The sequence below is a fragment of the Neoarius graeffei genome, chromosome 4 (genome assembly GCF_027579695.1).
Source record: "Neoarius graeffei isolate fNeoGra1 chromosome 4, fNeoGra1.pri, whole genome shotgun sequence".
NCBI lineage: Eukaryota > Metazoa > Chordata > Actinopteri > Siluriformes > Ariidae > Neoarius > Neoarius graeffei.
This window is the reverse complement of record NC_083572.1, coordinates 16,956,052-16,977,117: the sequence shown is the minus strand read 5'-3', so window position 1 is coordinate 16,977,117 and position 21,066 is coordinate 16,956,052. Positions and strand designations below refer to the sequence as shown.

At 41.0% G+C, this 21,066-nt stretch overlaps 1 protein-coding gene across 4 annotated transcripts in view; it reads right to left on the bottom strand.

Moving 5' to 3' along the window:
- The window catches only part of LOC132884897 (E3 ubiquitin-protein ligase SMURF2-like), a 210,884-nt gene that overhangs the window by 90,126 nt on the left and 99,692 nt on the right, over window positions 1-21,066 (bottom strand). For all 4 annotated transcript variants that reach the window (XR_009654501.1, XM_060918944.1, XM_060918942.1 and 1 more), the window contains one exon: window positions 11,470-11,578. Coding sequence is in view for 3 of the 4 variants with exons in the window: in XM_060918944.1 (XP_060774927.1) it covers window positions 11,470-11,578 (109 nt within the window). In the remaining variant the exon portion in view is untranslated. The remainder of the gene's footprint in view (window positions 1-11,469; window positions 11,579-21,066) is intronic.

The window sequence follows — 21,066 nt, the reverse complement described above, 5'->3', positions numbered from 1 at the left end:
GCCCCCTTGTTCACCTGACCTAAACCCCATAGAGAACCTGTGGTCCGTTATAAAACGTGAGGGCTACAAAGAGGGAAAACAGTACACCTCTCTGAACAGCGTCTGGGAGGCCGTGGTTGCTGCTGCACACAATGTTGGTCGTGAACAGATAAAGAAATTGACAGAATCTATGGATGGAAGGCTTTTGAGTGTCCTCATGAAGAAGGGTGGCTATATTGGTCACTGATTTGTTTTTGTTTTGTGTTTGAATGTCAGATATGTTTATCTGCAAATCTGGAGTTGTCATATCAGTGTACCTGGTGAAAATAAATAAGTGAAATGGCTACATATTTGGTTTTTATTAAGTTGCCTAATAATTCTGCACAGTGAAAGTTACCTGAACACGTACATATTCTCCTAAAATGGCCAAAACTAAAAACACCCCACTCTAACTTCCATACATATTCAGCTTTGATATTTATGAGTCTTTTTGTTTGATTGAGAACATAGTTGTTGTTCAATAATAAAACTAATCCTCAAAAATACAACTTGCCTAATAATTCTGCACTCCGTGTATATACTCCGGTTTGTCCTACAATAAACTGAGAAACATCTCTGAACAGCTGCATCAGTGACCGACTGCTCCCGGATCGATCCGTGAGGCAGAATCTCTTCGGTACAGACCGATCAAAACCTAACAATCGCCCTCATCCATGTTACGTCTAGAACCGCTCAACTAAGTAAAGAGAAACGACATCCATCATTACTTTAAAGGAGAACTAAAGTCATTTTTAAACTTGCTTTATTTCTTAATTAACGTGTCATTCAATTACGTTTTCGGTTTTAGTAGCCTTATATCGTGACTCGTATTGGCAACTAATTGCAATTAAATATTATACTTATTAGTCTGTTTGGTTTTTAGCCATATTGAATTTAGTTCGTTTGGTCCACGGCAGGTGTCGCTCATCCGCGCGATCTTCGCGAGACTTGTGCGAGACTTTGAAAATGTGAAGCGTCAGCGCCGCAATTTTGAAAACCGTTTTTCAAACAAAGTATTGCACAAATACAAGTTTAAATGACGATTACTGCCTACTTTTTTCAAACTTTCCTGATTGCTATCAAAACAAACAAAACTTTCAGCTTGATTACATCAGCATTCGAAAGAGGGCGCGCGCACTAGGATGCATCAGTCGCCCCCTAAAAATGAAAAGTTCCTCCGATCATGATGCATTTTTGTTTTTATGTTCCTTTTGGTAAGAAAACACACTGGGGCCATTATTAAAAAAATGTTCTGTTTCCGGTCTACCGGCCGGGTGAGTGCCGTTTGTGCGGTTACATTTTTTTTAAACGCCAGAACTTGACATTTCCGCATTCCCAGGGCTTTCCACTAAGGCTCATACTAGCCAGCCATGACAAATAAGTAGCCAGCCGGGAGGGGGGCGGCGTAAACACAAAATAAACTCCTGTGCACGCAGTTCCCAGGATTAAATGTATTTTCCACAGACCATTTATTTATTCATTCACTTTACTCAAATACAAAGTAAAATGGCAGTAAATCTTCTTTCTTTTCTTGCGTATTGCATCATGAGGCGTTCCTGGCTTGTAAATCTCTTATTTTCGGTGCATGACACATTCACGCAGCTGAGCATGCTATGAATTAACAACGACAACGGTCTGCAGTGGGGGCTACACAATTACACACTCAGCGAACATTTCTCCATTTGTGTATGAAAATACACTCCAACCACTCAGTTTGGGTTTATTTACAACCAACGGTGTCTTTTGATGCCAGCACGTAATTGAACCAGAGAAGACTGGTTTACCGGAGACAAAATAAGCGTCATCTCCGCTTCTGTTCCCGCCGATGTCGCCTCCGACAGCCCCGACATACTACCGCCTCCGCCGAGCGCGCGCGCACACCGCACGTCGGGGCCGCGGATGAGTTACTCTCCCTTGATCAACGAAGTCTGCGGGGAATTTGTGGTTATTATCGGTACAAACAGCGTGAATCACAACTTAAATGAGTGCGGTTCAGTTTGACATTATTGTCAGTCCGTTAGATAAACATTTAATTTTATTAAAATCGAAAATTAATATGTAGAGCCTGTGGGCTACAAAAATAATAGTCATTAAAGTAGCCGGCTGGACTTAATTGTGAAGTCAGCTTGTGGAAAGCCCTGCATTCCACGCAGAATATAGAATCGAATCAGCTCTGCGCATGCGCCGTGCGGCACAAAAAAAATGGCAGCCACCATGAAGGAAGGAGATCCGGAGTTTTCAAACATTTGCTTAAGCGTGAAATCGCAAAATGGTATTCTAGCGAACAACAAAATAGTAAAGATTCAGAAAAACAAATCATTCAGTGATCATTTTAATAGTGTAATTTCATCCGAACTAGGCCTAACGCTCGATTTAGAACTACAAAAAGTCCGTGTGTCGGACATTTTAAGTACCTTTGTACAAGTTTTGCAAATGTTGCAGTCAGCATTTAAAATGCTAACTTAAAGTTTTTGTACAAGTTTCAGTTGATTAAACTGTCATTTTATTAAATGTGTCTGCTTTTGTAATAAAAAAGTACTGAAAGAAAAAGCAAACAGCATTGCGATTTCTTATCCATCCATATATTAAAAAAAATAAAAAATAAAAATCCCTCCCTCCTGACTGAAAATTTTTTTGCTCACCCGGTGGACAGGAAACGGATTTTTTTTTAAAGGATGGCCTGGGTGAAATATTTTGACAAAATTCAAAAGTTTAATGGTGGCACCAGGAGCTCAAAGTTATGGAAAAAGCTGCTATTTTATGACAAAATTTCGATCACTTTTCATGAAACATTATGGCACCTTATAGAGTATACCAAACATCTTAGATACACATTTTTAGTCCATATTCTAAATATATCATCAAGCACAGTTTGAGTTTTAGCTGTTCATTGAATCATTGTTCAACTACTTTTAAACAATACAAATGTATTATGAATCACATTAATGCTTCTCAATCCCTTGCAAAGGTTCTTAACATGATCTCTGGGTCACAAGAAATCAATAAACGGAGTCCAACATTGTGATTCAAACCTTACGCGAAAACGTAAAATAAGCGTTTTTTGGCCAAAAAATGAACCTCATGGTGCCACCATTAGACTTTTGAATATGGTCAAAACATTTTACAGGATGTCTTTATTGGTGAAAATAAACAAAAATGCATCAGATTTTATGAAAGTGAGGGCAACTGATGCACCCTAGCGCGCACGTCTTTTGACTTTTACTTCTGTCCTACGATGTCTCGCACAGGTCTCGATGAATCGCGTTTACGGCTGCTGCTTTGACATATGGACTGATATATTACAGAGCGCATTTCAAACGCTCATAACTTGCTATAGCAGTGACAAAATACTGCAGCTATCAAAAAGGCATTACCGTATTTTCTGGACTATAGAGCGCACCTGTATATAAGCCGCATCCGCTCTATTTTAAAAAAATAAATTAAAAAAAAGATATACAAGCCGCACCGGGCTATAAGCCGCAGATATCTATGTTGAAAAATTAGATATTTACTGCATGTACAGAACGATTTTGTACTGTAAATCTACATGTACATGTATTTACCTGAACAGATTCTTTCCGAACAGTGCCTTTTAACACGGCAGCAACTTTGCTGATTAAAACGGAACAGAACCAAGAGAAAATAACCGGTATTTATTTACCTTCATTTCTCCTGTGTTTGAAACCACAAGTCACTTTAATCATCTTCGCTGGATTTGAAAATAATTACCAGTTAGTAATTTGTCGTGCGTGTTCTATCTGCTAAAGATCTGCTAATTCTTCTTTGCATTGATTTTTCGTCGATCTTATTTTTGATTCTACTTCCGGTTAGAGCGCCCCTAGCGGTGGAAGAAAAATCCACAGAATAGCCGCACCTTTGTATAAGCCGCATGGTTCAAAACCTAGGAAAAAAGTAGCGGCTTATAGTCCAGAAAATACGGTACTATATTTAATAAAATGAGAGAAATAGAATTTTGGTAATTAAAAAAAAAAAAAATTTTTGCCTTCAGTTCTCCTTTAAGACATGAAGTGTCTTTTAATTAATAAAAAAGAAAGAAAGAAAAAGCATTGAATTAGAAGGGGTCTCCAAACTTTTGACTGATACTGTACGTCAAGACCAAATTACTTCCCGTGTGCTTTACAAGGGTTTCACTCTGGTTGTAAGAGCAGCTTGAGGTCACCTGACCACTCAGCCTGAAAAGACAGAAGACGCCAGAGCACCCTTGAGACAACAGGCACAGACGCACACGGGACTACATGGTGCAGACTGCCTTTTTCTCTGGGGTACTGCACCCACCTGTTCTCAGTGCAAGGGTGAGGGGGATGCAGCTGCACTTCTCGAGGCAGTAGGTGGAATAGGTATGGGCCATGTTCATTAGGGGTGGCACGGTTCACAAAAGTCGCGGTTCGGTACGTATTGCGGTTTGAGGTCTGCGGTTCGGTACGTATTGCGTTTTTTTTTTTTTTTTAAATCTTAAGTACTCTGTATTTGGGCATATAGCCTACTATTTACCTTAAGTAAACATAGTTTAGGATACAGCATTTAAGAGAGGTTAAAATTATAGTTACAATGAAATAATCATGCACAAACTGAGTTTGAGTTGACATAAGCACATTTTATGAACAATCTCTGATGAAAAGCCAGGTAGTATTTTGAAACAGCAAGCGGGAAGACATGGATGATTTCAACAGCTTTTTTATTTACTACAGTATTTATACAAAGTGTCAGGAGTGTTTGCTGCCATGTTGTGGCATCTAGAGGAACCAGGTGTCTTTTGTCACATACAGAGTTTTCATAATTGGAAGAAATAAAAATGAGTTCTTAAAGCTTACTTCTGAACAGAGGTGTGTGTTAAAACTTAAACTTTTATGTGGCGACCAACCAACCACCTATATACAAAAACCGAATCAAAAACTCTTCTAATCCCTGAGAGTGAGGATGTATTTTTTCACTTGGAATTAAAGTGCAGTGTTTTGAAACGTATGGCTGGATTTCTTATCTAATCTTAAAGTGCCACTGTATTCTTAGAACGATTTATAACAAAATACACACACAGCCAATATAAAATATTGCAATAAAACCAATCACTGCACTGTTTAAAACAAACCTCCCCTCCCCTTGCCAGAAAAAAAAAAAAAAAATCTAGTTCGCCCATTATCCTGTGTCATTCTGAGATGCGCAGACAGACAGTAAAGGGATTTCCGGCATACCGCGGCGCCGGAACGCTATCACCCCTGTTCGCGCGAAAGAGAACCACGTGGTTTCATACGGGCATTCGGCTTTTTTTTTTTTTGCGAACGTCTTAAATAGGGGTACCGCGGTTTATACGCGTATTGCACCGCAACAGGCGTATCGTACGGTTCGGTTTTTTTCCCATAACCGTGCCAAGCCTAATGTTCATGTATTTCAACCAGGAACACATCAAGCTCCGTTCACGAGTCTGTGTGTCGCAAGTCATTTATGCGTTCATGACATAGCACGTAATGATGTATTTATTTTGTTGCATTGCCAATTTTTTTTTTTTTTTAAAACATGCCATGGTGGCACGGTGGTGTAGTGGTTAGCGCTGTCGCCTCACAGCAAGAAGGTCCTGGGTTCGAGCCCCGTGGCCGGCGAGGGCCTTTCTGTGTGGAGTTTGCATGTTCTCCCGCGTGGGTTTCCTCCGGGTGCTCCGGTTTCCCCCACAGTCCAAAGACATGCAGGTTAGGTTAACTGGTGACTCTAAATTGAGCGTAGGTGTGAATGTGGGTGTGAATGGTTGTCTGTGTCTATGTGTCAGCCCTGTGATGACCTGGCGACTTGTCCAGGGTGTACCCCGCCTTTCACCCATAGTCAGCTGGGATAGGCTCCAGCTCGCCTGCGACCCTGTAGAAGGATAAAGCAGCTACAGATAATGAGATGAGATGAAAACATGCCATACTGCTTGCTATCGTGCTATGATAAACGCACGTTATAGTTAGTCATGCTGTAGTAGCCAGAACCGACATTTGTTTCTCCGTTTTCTTTGTTCTAACTGGTGAGATAATTCCATGTTTAAAAACACACAGCCTAAAACACTCAATATGTTCCCAACAGAGAGTTACAGAGAAAAAGCCAAGCACATAGTTTCTCTTGCTGGAATGAACTTTGCTGCCAGCAGGGCCTTTGGGTCCTCCCAGGAATTCTCTAAAAACACGTCCGAGTCCGAAATTCAAGAGTGTTCAGAAGACACGCTCGATAAACATGGGCTCTGAACAGCAACAGCTGCTGAAACGTTCACTGTTCGATTCTGCATTACGGTTCGATTTCCTGCTATATACGTCTTCATAAAGGAATGTTTCTTAGCCACAAATATACGAGCTGCCAACACATTAGCAAGGCTGATCAAGGAAACATTTCCTGGAATTAAAAAAAATATATATCCAATCATGCAACTACATACTGATAATAAATTGTGTTTTGGCAGAAAGCATGCCGTTTTCAAGTGCTGACACTGGAGACTCCTTCCATAAATGCTGTATAAACTGTTTATGCTTAGTTTTAAAGTTCTATGGAGTGGAGTGGTTACCATACATGTCCTTGTGAATTAGCTGTTAATATAGAAATGATGAATGTATTACATTCAGCAGGTTAATAAAACGTGCGTCGCTATGCAGCCAGACTGCTGTCAGAGAAAATTAATCAACACCTCCTGACCAATCAGAATGTCGAATTCAGCAGCCCTGTGGTATAATCAGTTATACATAATACCCTTCATCACCCTGAGATGGCACAACCATTTGTCCCTATGCACAACCCCTCACCCCCTTTAGACACCAGTAAAGGTCCGGTTCTCTAATGTGAAATATCCGCCTCTGAAGTAATATCTGCCCAGTGGCAGGGCCGCGTTAACCCTTGCCGAGGCCCTGGGCAGACACACCCCCGAGGCCCCACCCCCGCCTGTTGTCAACTACGCTCAGCAAATTCACCCCTTCAGACGTGCCTGTCAGTGGCGGCTGGTAGTCTTTCAAACAGGGGAGGCTGGTCGGTTACGATATTTCCAGATTTTAAAAGAAAAAACATCAATTTTGCCCATACTCTTGCCTCTGATCTGGCTGATTGTTGGCAGCGTCACAAACTGTGAAATAACAGGTTCTTTTGGCCCATTAGCCTCCTGTCCAATATACATGATGGTGGTGTTGGGGGGGGGGTATATTTTAACATTTTATATTTTAAAATTGTGGCATGTTGTTCAAAAATTGATCATTATTGAAAGCAGCTCTTTGTCAGGAACCTCAGCAGTAACAGCAGAGTGTTCTGGAATAGGCACAAGCACTGACCTTGGGGAGCCAAACAGAGCTGGGTGCCACACATTTCATTCAATGACACTTTCCCTATATTTTACTTATTTTGACTGAGAAATGTTTTATTGACAATTTTGATAACCCTTCACTTTTAATCCAGGTCTGTAGTGTGAAATGTTCTCGGCTGTGTTTTTGTTTAAAAATGTTTTCCAAATTGTAGCTGTGTTTAATTCATATCCAGAAAAATATATATTCCAATATAATATACTCAGCATAAACATTTTAAATAGATTCTATATTTTTGGTCCATCCATGACATATTACTAAAGTAGCCTATTTACTGTTGTTGATGTGGGTCACTTGCTGTTAGCCAATTCACTTTCTCGTACCAGGAGAGCTGAAAGGAACGAGTATTATTCCCTACCTTTTTCACCAAGTCAGTTTGAGGCGTTGGTCTACCCTGCTCTTTAATTTTAATTTTTTCCTCGAAAGGAAGACTGGCAAATGGCTTCGCCAAAATTAAATCAGCAATGCTTGGCATCCGTGCGCAGCTTTCTTGCTAGCTGACTAGCCCCCTCAAGTTCAAGTTCAGTCACTCAAATAAACGAAATTTCTGGAACTAAGATAGCAAACTTGACAACACTATATTTACACTTTATTTACAATGAAAATATATACAAACTAAAAACGCTGGTAGAAACCGTATGTAATGAATGAAATCGAAATGTAAGCTGAGCTCTTACAATACACCACAGCACTTGCGAATCCGCATGGGACTGAACTGAAATTCACCGCTGCCTGTCTATATTTGAAACGAGCTGTCAATCAAAGAAAATATCCGTCCGCTTTCACCAATCACCAGTCTCCTCACGGAAACTGCCATGTCCCTCCCATGTGAGGCTGGGAGTCCGTGGGCGGGCGTTTTCGCAGTATTTGTCCAATAACCTTCTTGCATTTTGAGATTGAAAAGCGCAGAGCTCCCAAATGCCATTGAAGTCCACTGAGGCTGCGCTGCATCGCGCTGTCACGAGGGGGAAAAACTCACACACACATTAAAGTTATAAGGGAATGATTTCGCACTGTAGTTGGGTTGAGCACATATATTTCTGGATCTGAAATAGCAATGTTATAAGGTCGGCTATAACATAAGCCTAGCGCAATTCATCCTACACGATGTTTGTCATTTTTAGAGGAGGCTGAGCCTCCCTCGTTGTCTTAGAGCAATCGCCCGTGGTGCCTGTCTAACTTACTGACAGTGGCACAATTAGAAATACTATTGAACGATAAAACTTTATATCCATCAACACCTATTTAATTGAGAAAAAGCAATGGTGAAATAGGCAGTTGCATGGTGAAAAAATCCATCAGACATCACGGTTAACAAGTCTGGTTAACTAAAGTTTAGCCTCATGAAGCCTTTGAATGAGTGAGTCAATGAACAACATGTCAAGAACATAACCTCGGCCTACAACAGTTTCTTTAGTATTCAGAACAAGAACATTCATTTGGGATATAACCGTTCGTTTTCATTTTGGAATCCAGGCGACTTTTAACTTGTGAAAACAGAGCGATAACAAAGAAAGAAAAATATCTTGCTTCTCAGAAATAAATCTCAAAATGTTCGGCTATGTGAAACCTTTCATCCTTTCACACACGTAATGTCCCAAACAGCAGTGGCACACAGCTTTGCGCATTCAGTTTGACAGCCATGGGTCAACTTACAAGGGCACTTTCCTACTTTTCTGGAAAGCAAAGTCATGAATTAAATCATTGAACTCAAGCTGGCGTAGCGTGTGAAGACATGGTGGACAGTGATCGTATTGACAACGACGGGTGATTTATGCGACGGGACAAGGTGGGCTTCCTTACGGGTGGCGAAATGCATCAAAAATGTTATCAATATGATCAAAACTTCTGAAAATATCGTTTCATATTTTCCGATCTCGCTACCTCCGAGGCCCCGGGCAGCTGCCTATGAAGCCCATTAGGATAACGCGTCCTTGCTCAGTGGTGGTCCCATGATGGCCCTTTTCTAATGTAGTGTGGGCTGGACATCCTATTAGGGATGGCGAAAACTAAAAAAAAATCTTGACCGACCACCGAGCCTCATTAGCCGGTTAAAGTCGGTTAACCTATGAGTTTAAAATTCTAGAATTGGAATTATTAGAATCTATTCTAAATCTAACTGCGAGCATCCGCACATTCAGTCCCAGTCGCTGCCCTCCACTCACATTACCTTTTCTACAGCGCGAAACATAGACTACGTTCAGACTGCACCCTGAAACGACCCATATCCGATTTTTTTGCCCATATGCGACCTGTATCCGATTTGTTATTGACAATCTGAACGACACAGATCCGATTTTTTTCACATGCGACCCAGGCCGCTTGGATATGTGGTCCTAATTCCGATGCATATCCGTTATTTTCACATGCGACTGCAGTCTGACCGGACAGGTCGCATTCATGCGACCGACACGTCATCAACAAGAGACAAACGTCACTATTCTGCGTTGGCTAATCCCGCCTCTTTGGTGGAAAACAACAACATTTGTACAGTTTTCAGAATTTAAATAGACTTTTATAGAATTGATCAAGCTAATGGTGGATTTGGTAGGGACCTGGATGTTAAATCATCCTGTATTACAAGATTGTTCTGGAAATTTCCAGTAATTTGACACCTTCGGTCTCATTAGTCTGCTGCCCACATTAATCAGATTATTGTGCGAGTTCCGCCGCCGCCACATCGCCAGGTCTCGCCTCATCTCCATGCTTTACTTGCAAACTTGAAGAGTGCGCTTTTTTTTTGGTTTACGTATTCCGTAGATGTGCTTATTACGTGTCAATTTGCGCATGCGGGACACTTTTGGGTCGTTTTCCGTTCATATTGGAGATCGCATACAAGTCTCATATAATTGGTAATGTGAACGGCCTAACAAAAAAATCGGATTTCACAACAAATCGGATATGGGTCGTTTCAGGTTGCAGTCTGAACGTAGTGATTTAGTCAAACGCGCCACTGATGTCGAGGGGTTTGTATTGGAGCGGAGGACAAATGGCTCCAGCTTAGAGACATCGTGAGAAGCGTGAAATCCCCCCTCGACCCCTCCTCCTTGTCCTTCTCCACCCGGGTCTGTGTCTGCGGCCGTGTCAGCAAGGGGCACGCACTTTTGTTAAGTTGCAACTTGGTATTAAAAATATCAGTGTGAACATGTTCTCAATAAATTGCCGTCACTTTCTAAGCGGCAAGCTTTAGCTCGGTCACTACCGGTGCTTGCATTGAGTAGCCTATTGAAAACAATCCCACTTGTCCCATCTTAACTTTTCATTGAAGATAGGACGTTTTAGCGATACGGCCCCTGGTGTTTACAGTTAACTGCAGCAGGCTGTGTGTTGATCTTGCGTGCTGCTACGGACTCGGCACTTTTCTTCGAAGTGAGCCACAGAGACCTCATACTGCAATTGTTTTCCAGCTACTGATATTACGGTTACATGGCTGCTAATTGTGCACAGCCATTGGGAATGGGATAGCTGGAGCTGAGCTGATTAGCCGCTAAGCTAATATAGCAACTGTCTGATGCTAAGTAACATCAGTGAGTAACCAGGTTTAGTTCAGATCTTGCGTATTATTATTATTACGCTGACATTAATATTTCACCAGACTAATCAACCGTCGATTTCATTCATGCGCCGTGTTCTTGTTTCTTTGATAGTCAAGAATTTCCTTGATGTTGCGTACCTGGTTAACATCGTAGTAAAATGTAATCCAACACTGAGACTTTTCTTTCGCCGAGTGGCAGCTGTCTTCAACTGGGGCGGGAGGGCGGGACATGACTGAATGGGTGTTTCTGATTTGTCAGCTGTCGTCCTTACACCGCATGGCATGTCCCAAGCGTTTACAACACAGAATTCCAGGTTCTCCGCTCCAAAATCGGCAGCTTCAAAACGACTGATTTTTTTTTTAACCGACAACCAAAAAAAAAGTAACCGGTTTGACGTTGATTCGGTCAACCATCGGTCATCGGTTAACATCCCTACATCCTATACACAACAGACTATACATCTAGCATCTATATGGCAGATGGACCTGATTAAAAGGCCAATGATTGGAGTTGGACCTAATAAACGCCACCTCTAAGAAAGCAAACATGCCTCAGATGGGAAAACGGCAGAAAAGTGGCTGACTTACAGATCATAGTGTTGGTTCCACTTCGGGTCCAGTGTGTTCCTGACCGTGTCTGTCGAGTGGCACTGACCAGAACCATCCACCACTACTTTAGCAAAGGGGTCTGGCAGTCCTAAAGGCATTTAAAAAAAAGAGAGAGAGAAAGAAACAAACATAAACACAAAATTATCATGTACACTCTGGCCAAGTTTACATTAGACCGTATCTGTCTCGTTTTCTTCGCGGATGCACTGTCCGTTTACATTAAAACGCCTGGAAACGCCAGGAAACGGGAATCCGCCAGCGTCCACGTATTCAATCCAGATCGTGTCTGGTCCGGTGCTGTGTAAACATTGAGAATACGCGGATACGCTGTGCTGAGCTCTAGCTGGCGTCGTCATTGGACAACGTCACTGTGACATCCACCTTCCTGATTCGCTGGCGTTGGTCATGTGACACGACTGCTGAAAAACGGCGCGGACTTCCGCCTTGTATCACCTTTCATTAAAGAGTATAAAAGTATGAAAATACTGCAAATACTGCCCATTGTGTAGTTATGATTGTCTTTAGGCTTGCCATCCTTCCACTTGCAAGTGGTAAGTGATATGCGCACAGCGGCTCAGTCCCGAATCACTGCTCGTGCGCTTCACTCGTGTGCTCTGTGAGCTGCGCAGGGCCAGAGTGCGCACCCTCCAGAGGGCACTCGCTGTTCAGGGCGGAGTGATTTGGAGCGCAGCCGCTGAGGAGGAAGCGATGAGCTGCACTGACACATTTCAACTTGCGTGCCGAATTAGTCATGTGATTAGCGTATCCGTGTATTGGCGTTGCTGTGTGCACGCGAATCGTGTATTGGCGTTGCTGTGTGCACGCTAATCGTTTTTAAAAACGTTAATCTGATGATCCGCTGATACGGTCTAATGTAAACCCCACCACACACTTTAGAGTCGTTATGACAGGTGAGGAAAACAGCTCGGGGGAAGACGCTGTTCCTCCTCAGTCTTGTTGGTGTGCTTTCGAAATGTCACCTGGTCAGGTTCAGCACTTCTTCACGCATGCTTGCTGTAGTCGGAGATTAAGCTGAGGATGGTGGGGTTATGTGCAAATTTAATGATGTGGATGGGTGAAGAGTGAATATAGGAGCATGCAACCTTGTAGAACACTTACATGGAGAGTAAAAAAAAAAAAAATGATGTGGAGGTGTGTTATTACTTCGCCTGCTATAGAGTAAGTGGTGAGAGGTATTGTTTTCAATCGGGGTTCTTTTTTTTTGTTTTTTTGTCTGCAACATTACAGGAAAACGGCTGGACCAATCTTCATGATGGGCATTGGTCTCGAATGCCCCTTTTCCACCAAAGCAGTTCCAGGGCTGGTTCGGGGCCAGTGCTTAGTTTGGAACCGGGTTTTCTGTTTCCACTGACAAAGAACTGGCTCTGGGGCCAGAAAATCCGGTTCCAGGCTAGCACCAACTCTCTGCTGGGCCAGAGGAAAGAACCGCTTACGTCAGCGGGGGGCGGAGTTGTTAAGACCGACAACAATAACAAGACCGCGAAAGATCGCCATTTTTAAGCGACGAGAAGCAGCAGCTGTACAAATGCGAAGTCATCCATTATTATTATTATTGTTGTTGTTGTTGCTGCTTCCGTGTTGTTTTTGCTTCGATATTCGCGCCAAGGTTTATGCAAACATAGCGACGTAACTGACGTATACAACGACGTAATGACGTGTCTTCTCTTATGGTGATGATACACGGGGCAACTTTTTGGGCAATGTTGCTGAGCAATGTTGCCGGGCAATTGCGTTTTGACTCTTTTCTATTGAGATTGGGCAACATTGTTTCTTTCTGAATGGTTTTGATAATCTCTGGCAACTTTTTGAGATAAGCCAATCAGAACGCGAGTATCGAGTCATGTGACCTCCGGTGAGGTTCGGATCAGAAATTTCAAACAAATATGGCGGCCGCTCAGTGTCAGTGGAGTGAAGAGATGGAGAGACTCCTCATCTGTTTTTACGCCGGTAAGTTGTTATTTTAATATTCTATATGGAGGAATTTACCTCACCAAAGCTCTAAAAAACAGACAGCTTGATTAAATGGTCACAGCAAAAATTAAGACATCGATTTTTTTTTTAGCTAACTGTAAACTGCTGTTGCTAACTGTTGTTGCCCATCGTTAGTTGCCCTGTGTCTCACCTAGTTGCCCGTTGCCAGCAACATTGCCCAAAAAGTTGCCTCGTGTATCATCACCATTAGCACCGCGAGTGATGGAAAAGCAAACTGGTTCTCAGCTGGCTCGCAAGTTGAACGAGTTGTGAACCAGCACCAGCACCGGCCCCGAACCAGCCCTGGAACTGATTTGGTGGAAAAGGGGTAAAATAGAACCACCAACATTTTGAGGGTCATCCGGTCAAGGTGACCAAAAAGGTCAAAATCATGTTTTTTCCTCTAATAGCTTCCTTCATATTGATCATATTTACTTCAAACCCAAAATATTCATCTTTCAATTCTGTTTCCATTGATTTCGGGGTTGTTTTACAATCAGGGTACAAAGTTTGTGTCACAGGGGTCCAAAATTCAAATTGATTCAAACTGGTTCTTGTACCAGTTTTTAAGTGAAGGACAAGTTAAAGAACAGATTTCAGGTCATTTTTTGACGTGTGTATGGTAGTTTTGTGTAATCTGCTATAAGATAAAGAAGATTAAGTGTAGCTTTAAGCAGGGCTGGGAGAAACAAATGAAGTGATTCTCGGAGAGGACTTTTTTTTTTTTGACAATTCAGAATCCACTACTTCCATAGTGCTTTTAAATATAAGGCTGTAAGCTTTGTGTTAGTTGTCTCTAATATTTATGTCCCAATATCTTGACCACATTTTAGGATGAAAATAATCATTTTAGATATGTTATTTATATTGAAAAATTAGCTGTCTCGGAGAGGACTTTTTTTTGACACAATTACATACTAATTTGATCAAAATAGTCTGAAAACTTACTGGCATTCAACATTAAAACTTAACTATGTTTCCAATGATATGGAACCAAATATTTGTTTTATGGTATAAAGAATGATTTAAGTGCATCCCTTTTGGAGCTACCTGTGGTCAAAAAAGCACTTTTTCTAAATGACACGAGTAATTTTGCTAAATATGACACATTGCCATACATTCACCAAAAATAACGTTATCACCAAATTTTTTTTTTGCATGGTAAATAGAGCTATCACAGGGCTACAATAAACAACCAAGTTTATTTAGTCAAGCCTTTTGATGTTGAAGATAATAAGTGTTAAATGTGATTTTTAGCTTGCGTACCCTGATTGTAAAACAACCCGTATGCTACATGATGGGGGGGTCTCTCTCAGTTTTCCTAGGCTACATCCACACGACAACGGCATGTTATTAAAAAATATATATATATATCGCGTCCACATGGGTAACGGATCAGTAAAATATCAGGTACATATGGCAACGCAACACTTGCTGAAAACGATGCAATACACATCCCACACCTCTACGCGCGCTGTAAGACGGTCCCATCGGGGACACCAGAATAATAGAAGAAGTAGGACGCATGCGCATAAACCCCTTCTTCTACCCGGCGTGAAGCACTCACAGGAACAAGCACACAACAACAAGAAGATGGCTGCGACTACACGAGGAAATCGTGCCTTCTGTGTGTACAAATTAGTTTTATTAGTGTGCATAGTTTTATATAACTTAATTTTCTTATTGTGTGAACATTTTGAAAAGCATTTTTATATAATTTATATAACTTATATTGTGTGTGAACATTTTGAAAAGCAGTCTTATCCAATAAAAAAAAAAAAGAAATTCAAGAAATGGTTCAGTTACTTGTTTATTTAAAAGAAAAGCTGTATACAAAAGTGAATGCAATGCAGTGGTTCATACAAAACCGCGAGAGTGCTGCTTGTTCTAGTCATGTGGTTGTGACGTCATCGTAAACAAATCCGTTCTACTCATCCAGACGACTTCGCAACGGCGCCGTTGCCAGATTTTTCCACTCTGGAACCTGTTCTCGTTTTGGGGCACCCAAAACGCCGGTGCCGTGTGGACGCCAGGCCGAAACGATAAACAATTTTATCAGATTCACCTGAACCCGTTGCCGTGTGGACAGCCTCTTAGCGGTTAGGGGTCAAGGTCACGGGTTTTCAGAGGCGCATAACTGTGAAACGGTTCAAGATAGACAGATACTTGATATTATCGACATATAGAAAGTCATATATGGGCTCTCATTTGGCCCATTGACCAGGAGTGACCCTGAAAGGTCAAACTCAAGGTCGCGGGTTTTCAGAAGCTCATAACTTTAAAATGGTTAATGACAGACATCAACATATAAGAAGTCCGATGTGGGCTTTCACTTGCCACCATGACCTTTGACATGTCAAACTCAAGGTCATGGATTTTCACAGGACTCTAACCTGACAGCTGACGATCGAGAAATATTACCATTATCAACGGCCCATACGGGCTTTCATTTAGCACCATGAATGTTGACCTTGACATGTCAAACTCAAGGTCACGGATTCACCTTGTAAGGTGAATAGGCCAGACTGCCGGGCGAGGTTTGTTTTGCCTGGCAACACTTGTATTTGCATTTGTTTACCCCTTTTTTTTTTTTTTTGGACTATAAAGCAAGCGAGTCAGAATCCATTCAAGGCATGTCACCGAGGTCAGAGTTTAGGGCAGCCTTTCTCAACTGGGGTGCCATCAAAAAATTATATATTCTAACATTGAAATAAATAAAATGAATTAAAATTCCAAAAAACGATAGTTACACTAATGCAGATCACCGCCACCTCATGCATCATCGAAATGTGTCTCACGGCCCCCTTTCCCATGTCACAACGTCACTGCCAGGGTCAGCATATGGTCAGCGTGACTGCGTATATTTTATATGGTGGTGCCTTGAGAATTTGCATACTTCTGAAGGGTGCCGTGACTGAAAAAAAAAAAAAAGGTTGAGACACGCTGGTTTAGGGTTAAATGCATTTGCGCACAGCGCTGAGGTTTTATCTTGCTGCTTGATGTGCACACACCGTCTGCATCACTTTCCACTTTGTCATATTTGTATACAACAAGAGAACACGGTAAATGACGAAAGTGCACATTTCAAAAATAAACCGATCTCAGTTGTTACGGTTAACAAACAGCAGATGCGTCAATTTAATCAGCTGCTACTTGCTTTTCGTGCTCAAAGAATACCGTTAGTGTGGGAAATCCTCTGCCAGATGTAATTTTTGTTTTCATCTTTACAGCCAGAGGCACACATTACAAAACCCAGATGCTGTTGTAAATAACTCTTTGTGCATGAATCTTTCAGAAGACATCCAGAACTAAAATTTGTGGCCAGACAACAGAATCTTTGGCCACAATGCTGCTGCTTGTTATCTGCAGAACGCTGAACATTTTTCACCTTACCGTGAGTCGAGTTTTCGCCACTCACAATCCCACCATGCCAATTTGTAAACCTAAACCTTAGCAAGTCAAGATATCTTGAATAAAAAGGTGAATATGTCTATACTTATATTCATGTGTGTACTATGGAGCACTTGCATGTGACGTCACAGCCGATCCAGATTGTGACAGACGCCATCGTGTCGGTCAAACGCCATATTCCGCCTTCTACTTCTGGTTCTACTTCTGCTTTTACTTCTACCTTTTCTTCTGGAAAACCCTACTATATACAATTCTACTACAACGGCTGCGGCTACAAGCTCTCCCTACCTGTGCACGTTTTTTTATGTTTTTTGTGTGTATTTTTGCGTGGTGTTCGTCTGTACCGGACTTCAATATCCACTACAACCGTATGGACTTACTGGACATTGGTTTCCAGCAGAAAATGACGGTTTGTAGCGATTTCCATCGCATGCACAACATTCCGGACGAAAAAAAAAAAAAACATTCCGGACGAGATAGTGAGACCAGCGGGGTCTCCGTGGATTGTTATCGGAAGCAAAGCGAAGGAGGCGGCACCGGGAGCGGAAGCAAAAGCGAGGCTGCAGGCAGAGCCGGCCTGTTGACTAAGCTCAGAAAACAGCCACTCAAACCTCCACTGCCAAGCCTCTACCTCTCCAACGCCAGGTAAACAAGACGGACGATTTGGAATTATAGCTGGAATTACCTTATTCTATTCTATAATCGGCTGGTCAGTGCTATACTCAATACTTAAGTGACTTACCCATCCAGTGAGGATTGTTATTTTCTTGTTTACAAGACGCCACATCTGAGTCGCTGACAAATCCTGAATTTCTGTAAAGATGACTGTCCAGAGATTTATAAGCACGCAGTGCTTCACCACTGAACAGCGAGGGAAAGTTAATGAGGTAATTATACATGTCCGGGTATTCCGCTGGCAGTTCAAAATCCGGTCGTGAAAACTCCGTCCGGAAAGCCATAAGGGTCACTAATCTGTAGATCGTTTATTTTAGACATATATCTAGTTATCTGTTCATTAGAAAAATGAGCCGTGTAGTCCGTCGGTTGAAATTGATCCATTCTGTACACGAGTGCAGCAGTATTCAGCGGTGTTTTTGACCGACACGATGGCGGTTGTGTACTTTTCGGTCACGTGACTGCAAGATCTCTATTAGGCAGCACGGTGGTGTAGTGGTTAGCACTGTCGCCTCACAGTAAGAAGGTTCTGGGTTCGAGCCCAGTGCCCGACGGGAGCCTTTCTGTGTGGAGTTTGCACGTTCTCCTGTGTCTGCGTGGGTTTCCTCCGGGTGCTCCGGTTTTAGGCCAAAGGCTAATTGGTGGCTCTAAATTGACCGCGAGTGTGAATGGTTGTGTGTATGTCTGTGTCAGCCCTGTGATGACCTGGCGACTTGTCCAGGGTGTACCCCGCCTCTCACCCATAGTCTGCTGGGATAGGCTCCAGCTTGCCTGCGATGCTGCACAGGATAAGCCGTTACGGACGGACGTCTATTATTATGAGAAACTACAGGACTATTAAATTCATTTCTATACATTTTTATTAATTTCAAATTTTATACGGCCTTATTTTATTTAAATAATATATATATATATATATATTTTTAAAATTCACGAATAAAAACACCACCTCACGCTTTTTAACCATTTGTAGTTAGAATTAATATTATGGAATGTTCATAAGATGTGTCATTTCCTATAAACAGTTACATTCTAGCAGCTATAAACAGTCTTTCTCTTTTTCTTGAAGTTAATAAGACCAAAAAAAGAGGTGACTGAGGAGGAAGGAAAAAGTCCTGTCCTGAGGACATTCATCATTCATTCATTCACACCACCTCCAGTGGTAGAAATAACTGACTTTTACAAAAACAGCATCCATATATGGCGTTTTAAAAAAAAAAAAATTTAAAAAAAAGGACTTCTTACAAAAGGCCTGACTAGATCAATGGATTTTCTCTTTGTTCGATAATCTATTTATTATTGGGTCAGTCCATGAAATGTTACTTTTCATTGGTCCGGGTTTACATAATCATTTCATCTTTAATTTCCATGATTTAAAGAAATATTTAGCAGATTATCCATAAATATTGTTTGAAGAAATAAAATACATTAAAAAATGAAGTTTTCTTTTGAAATAAAGAAATGTGAAACATTTTCTTCCCCTGTGACTGGACACGGATGACACGTTTTTTGTGACATGGAATATTTGCTGACTTTGAGCTTAAATAAACCTTCATTACTTTGAGAATTTCAATAAAATTAGTTTCATGGTACTTGCAATTGAGTTTTACACTCACATAATAAAGTTAAGAAGGTTCTATAAACTATTTAGCTTCGAATTCATCCACTAAAACTAGGTTGTGAACGTAACATTGCGATGTCCTACCGTGTTACGTTAGAAACCAGGCTTATAAAAAATGATAAAACGAGTTGAAATCATGATTGATGTTTTTAATATAAAGAAGAATATACTATAAAACGATGTAGGTAAAAAGAAATTTAAACAAACGGCAATAAAAGAAATTATCGATGTTTCTCACATCCTAACTTAGCGTCCACTCACTTCCTGGTTCGTTCACAACCTGCGAGACCTATTTACTCAAGCTAGGTCAGCTGAACTGACGCGAGAGAACTTCTCGCGGGATCTCACACACCACAACACGTGCTCGAGAGAAGTGCAGATACAAGTGTGACTAAGTAAAATAATGAATTCAATAATCTCATTCACCCCATATAGGATGAAACTGTTTCCTGTTAATGACTGTTGTTATTGTTCAAATCTTAAAGAGATTTTATGAAGTTTGTGAAATACTGGTATTTCATATTTTCAGTGTTTATGATGTTGAACTAATATTTCTAATGAATTCTTATTCAGTGTTAATGTTTAAAGTAAGCAAATAAAAGCAAAAAATTGATTTTATCAAGATTTTTCCTTTATTTTTAAAAGCTTGTTCGTGTCCTTGTTACATTAGCAACCGGGTAAATATTTATGGAATTTATATCATACTGTACATTGTAGAGCAGGAGTTATGTTATATTTTCTTATATGGTCAATGCTTCATGGAAATAAAAGTTGTTTTCAGTTGTAAATTGTTTTAAGTGACTCCCTCTAGGTCACATTTTGGTAACCCCATTTCATGGACTGACCCTATTACAAATACCTGCGGAAGTAGTTACTATAGAAATGATAAAGTATTAAAACAAACGCATTAATACTGTATAAACGTGCTCTTTTAGCTCTAACGTAAAACTATAGAAGCTTCAAGTATGTATTTGCTAATTGGCTGCATTACGCTAAGAGCTTAGAATACATTTTAAAATTAGTCGCACCAGCCCTAGCTATAAAAGCGGGTAATAAAAAGCAGGTACATGTAGGGTAGGGTAGGGTGCATCAGTTGCCCTCACTTTCATAAAATCTGATGCATTTTTGTTTGGGTGTTCCTTTTCACCAATAAAGACATCCTGTAAAATGTTTTGACCATATTCAAAAGTCTAATGGTGGCGCCATGAGGTTCATTTTTTGCCAAAAAATGCTTATTTTATGTTTTCGCGTAAGGTTTGAATCACAATGTTGGACTCCGTTTATTGATTTCTTGTGACCCAGAGATCATGTTAAGAACCTTTGCGAGGGATCGAGAAGCGTTAATGTGATTCATAATCCATTTGTATTGTTTAAAAGTAGTTGAACAATGATTCAATGAACAGCTAAAACTCAAACTGTGCTTGATAATATGTACTAAAAATGTGCATCTAAGATGTTTGGTATACTCTATAAGGTGCCATAATGTTTCATGAAAAGTGATTGAAATTTTGTCATAAAATAGCAGCTTTTTCCATAACTTTGAGCTCCTGGTGCCACCATTAAACTTTTGAATTTTGTCAAAATATTGTGCGTTTTCTTACCAAAAGGAACATAAAAACAAAAATGCATCATGATCGGAGGAACTTTTCATTTTCAGGGGGCAACTGATGCACCCTACTGTAGGGAATAATTAATTACGTCGAAGCTGACATGTCGTTAAAGCTATAACTGAGAACTCGGTCCGCATTATCCAGATTCTTTGTGACTCATAAGCGAGGACTCCCTCGCTGAGCAACAGTAATGAGCGTATCTTTTACAGTGTATGTTGAGGTTTTCCTCAGGCTATGACACTAAAAGCATGTGTATTTCTGTACAGG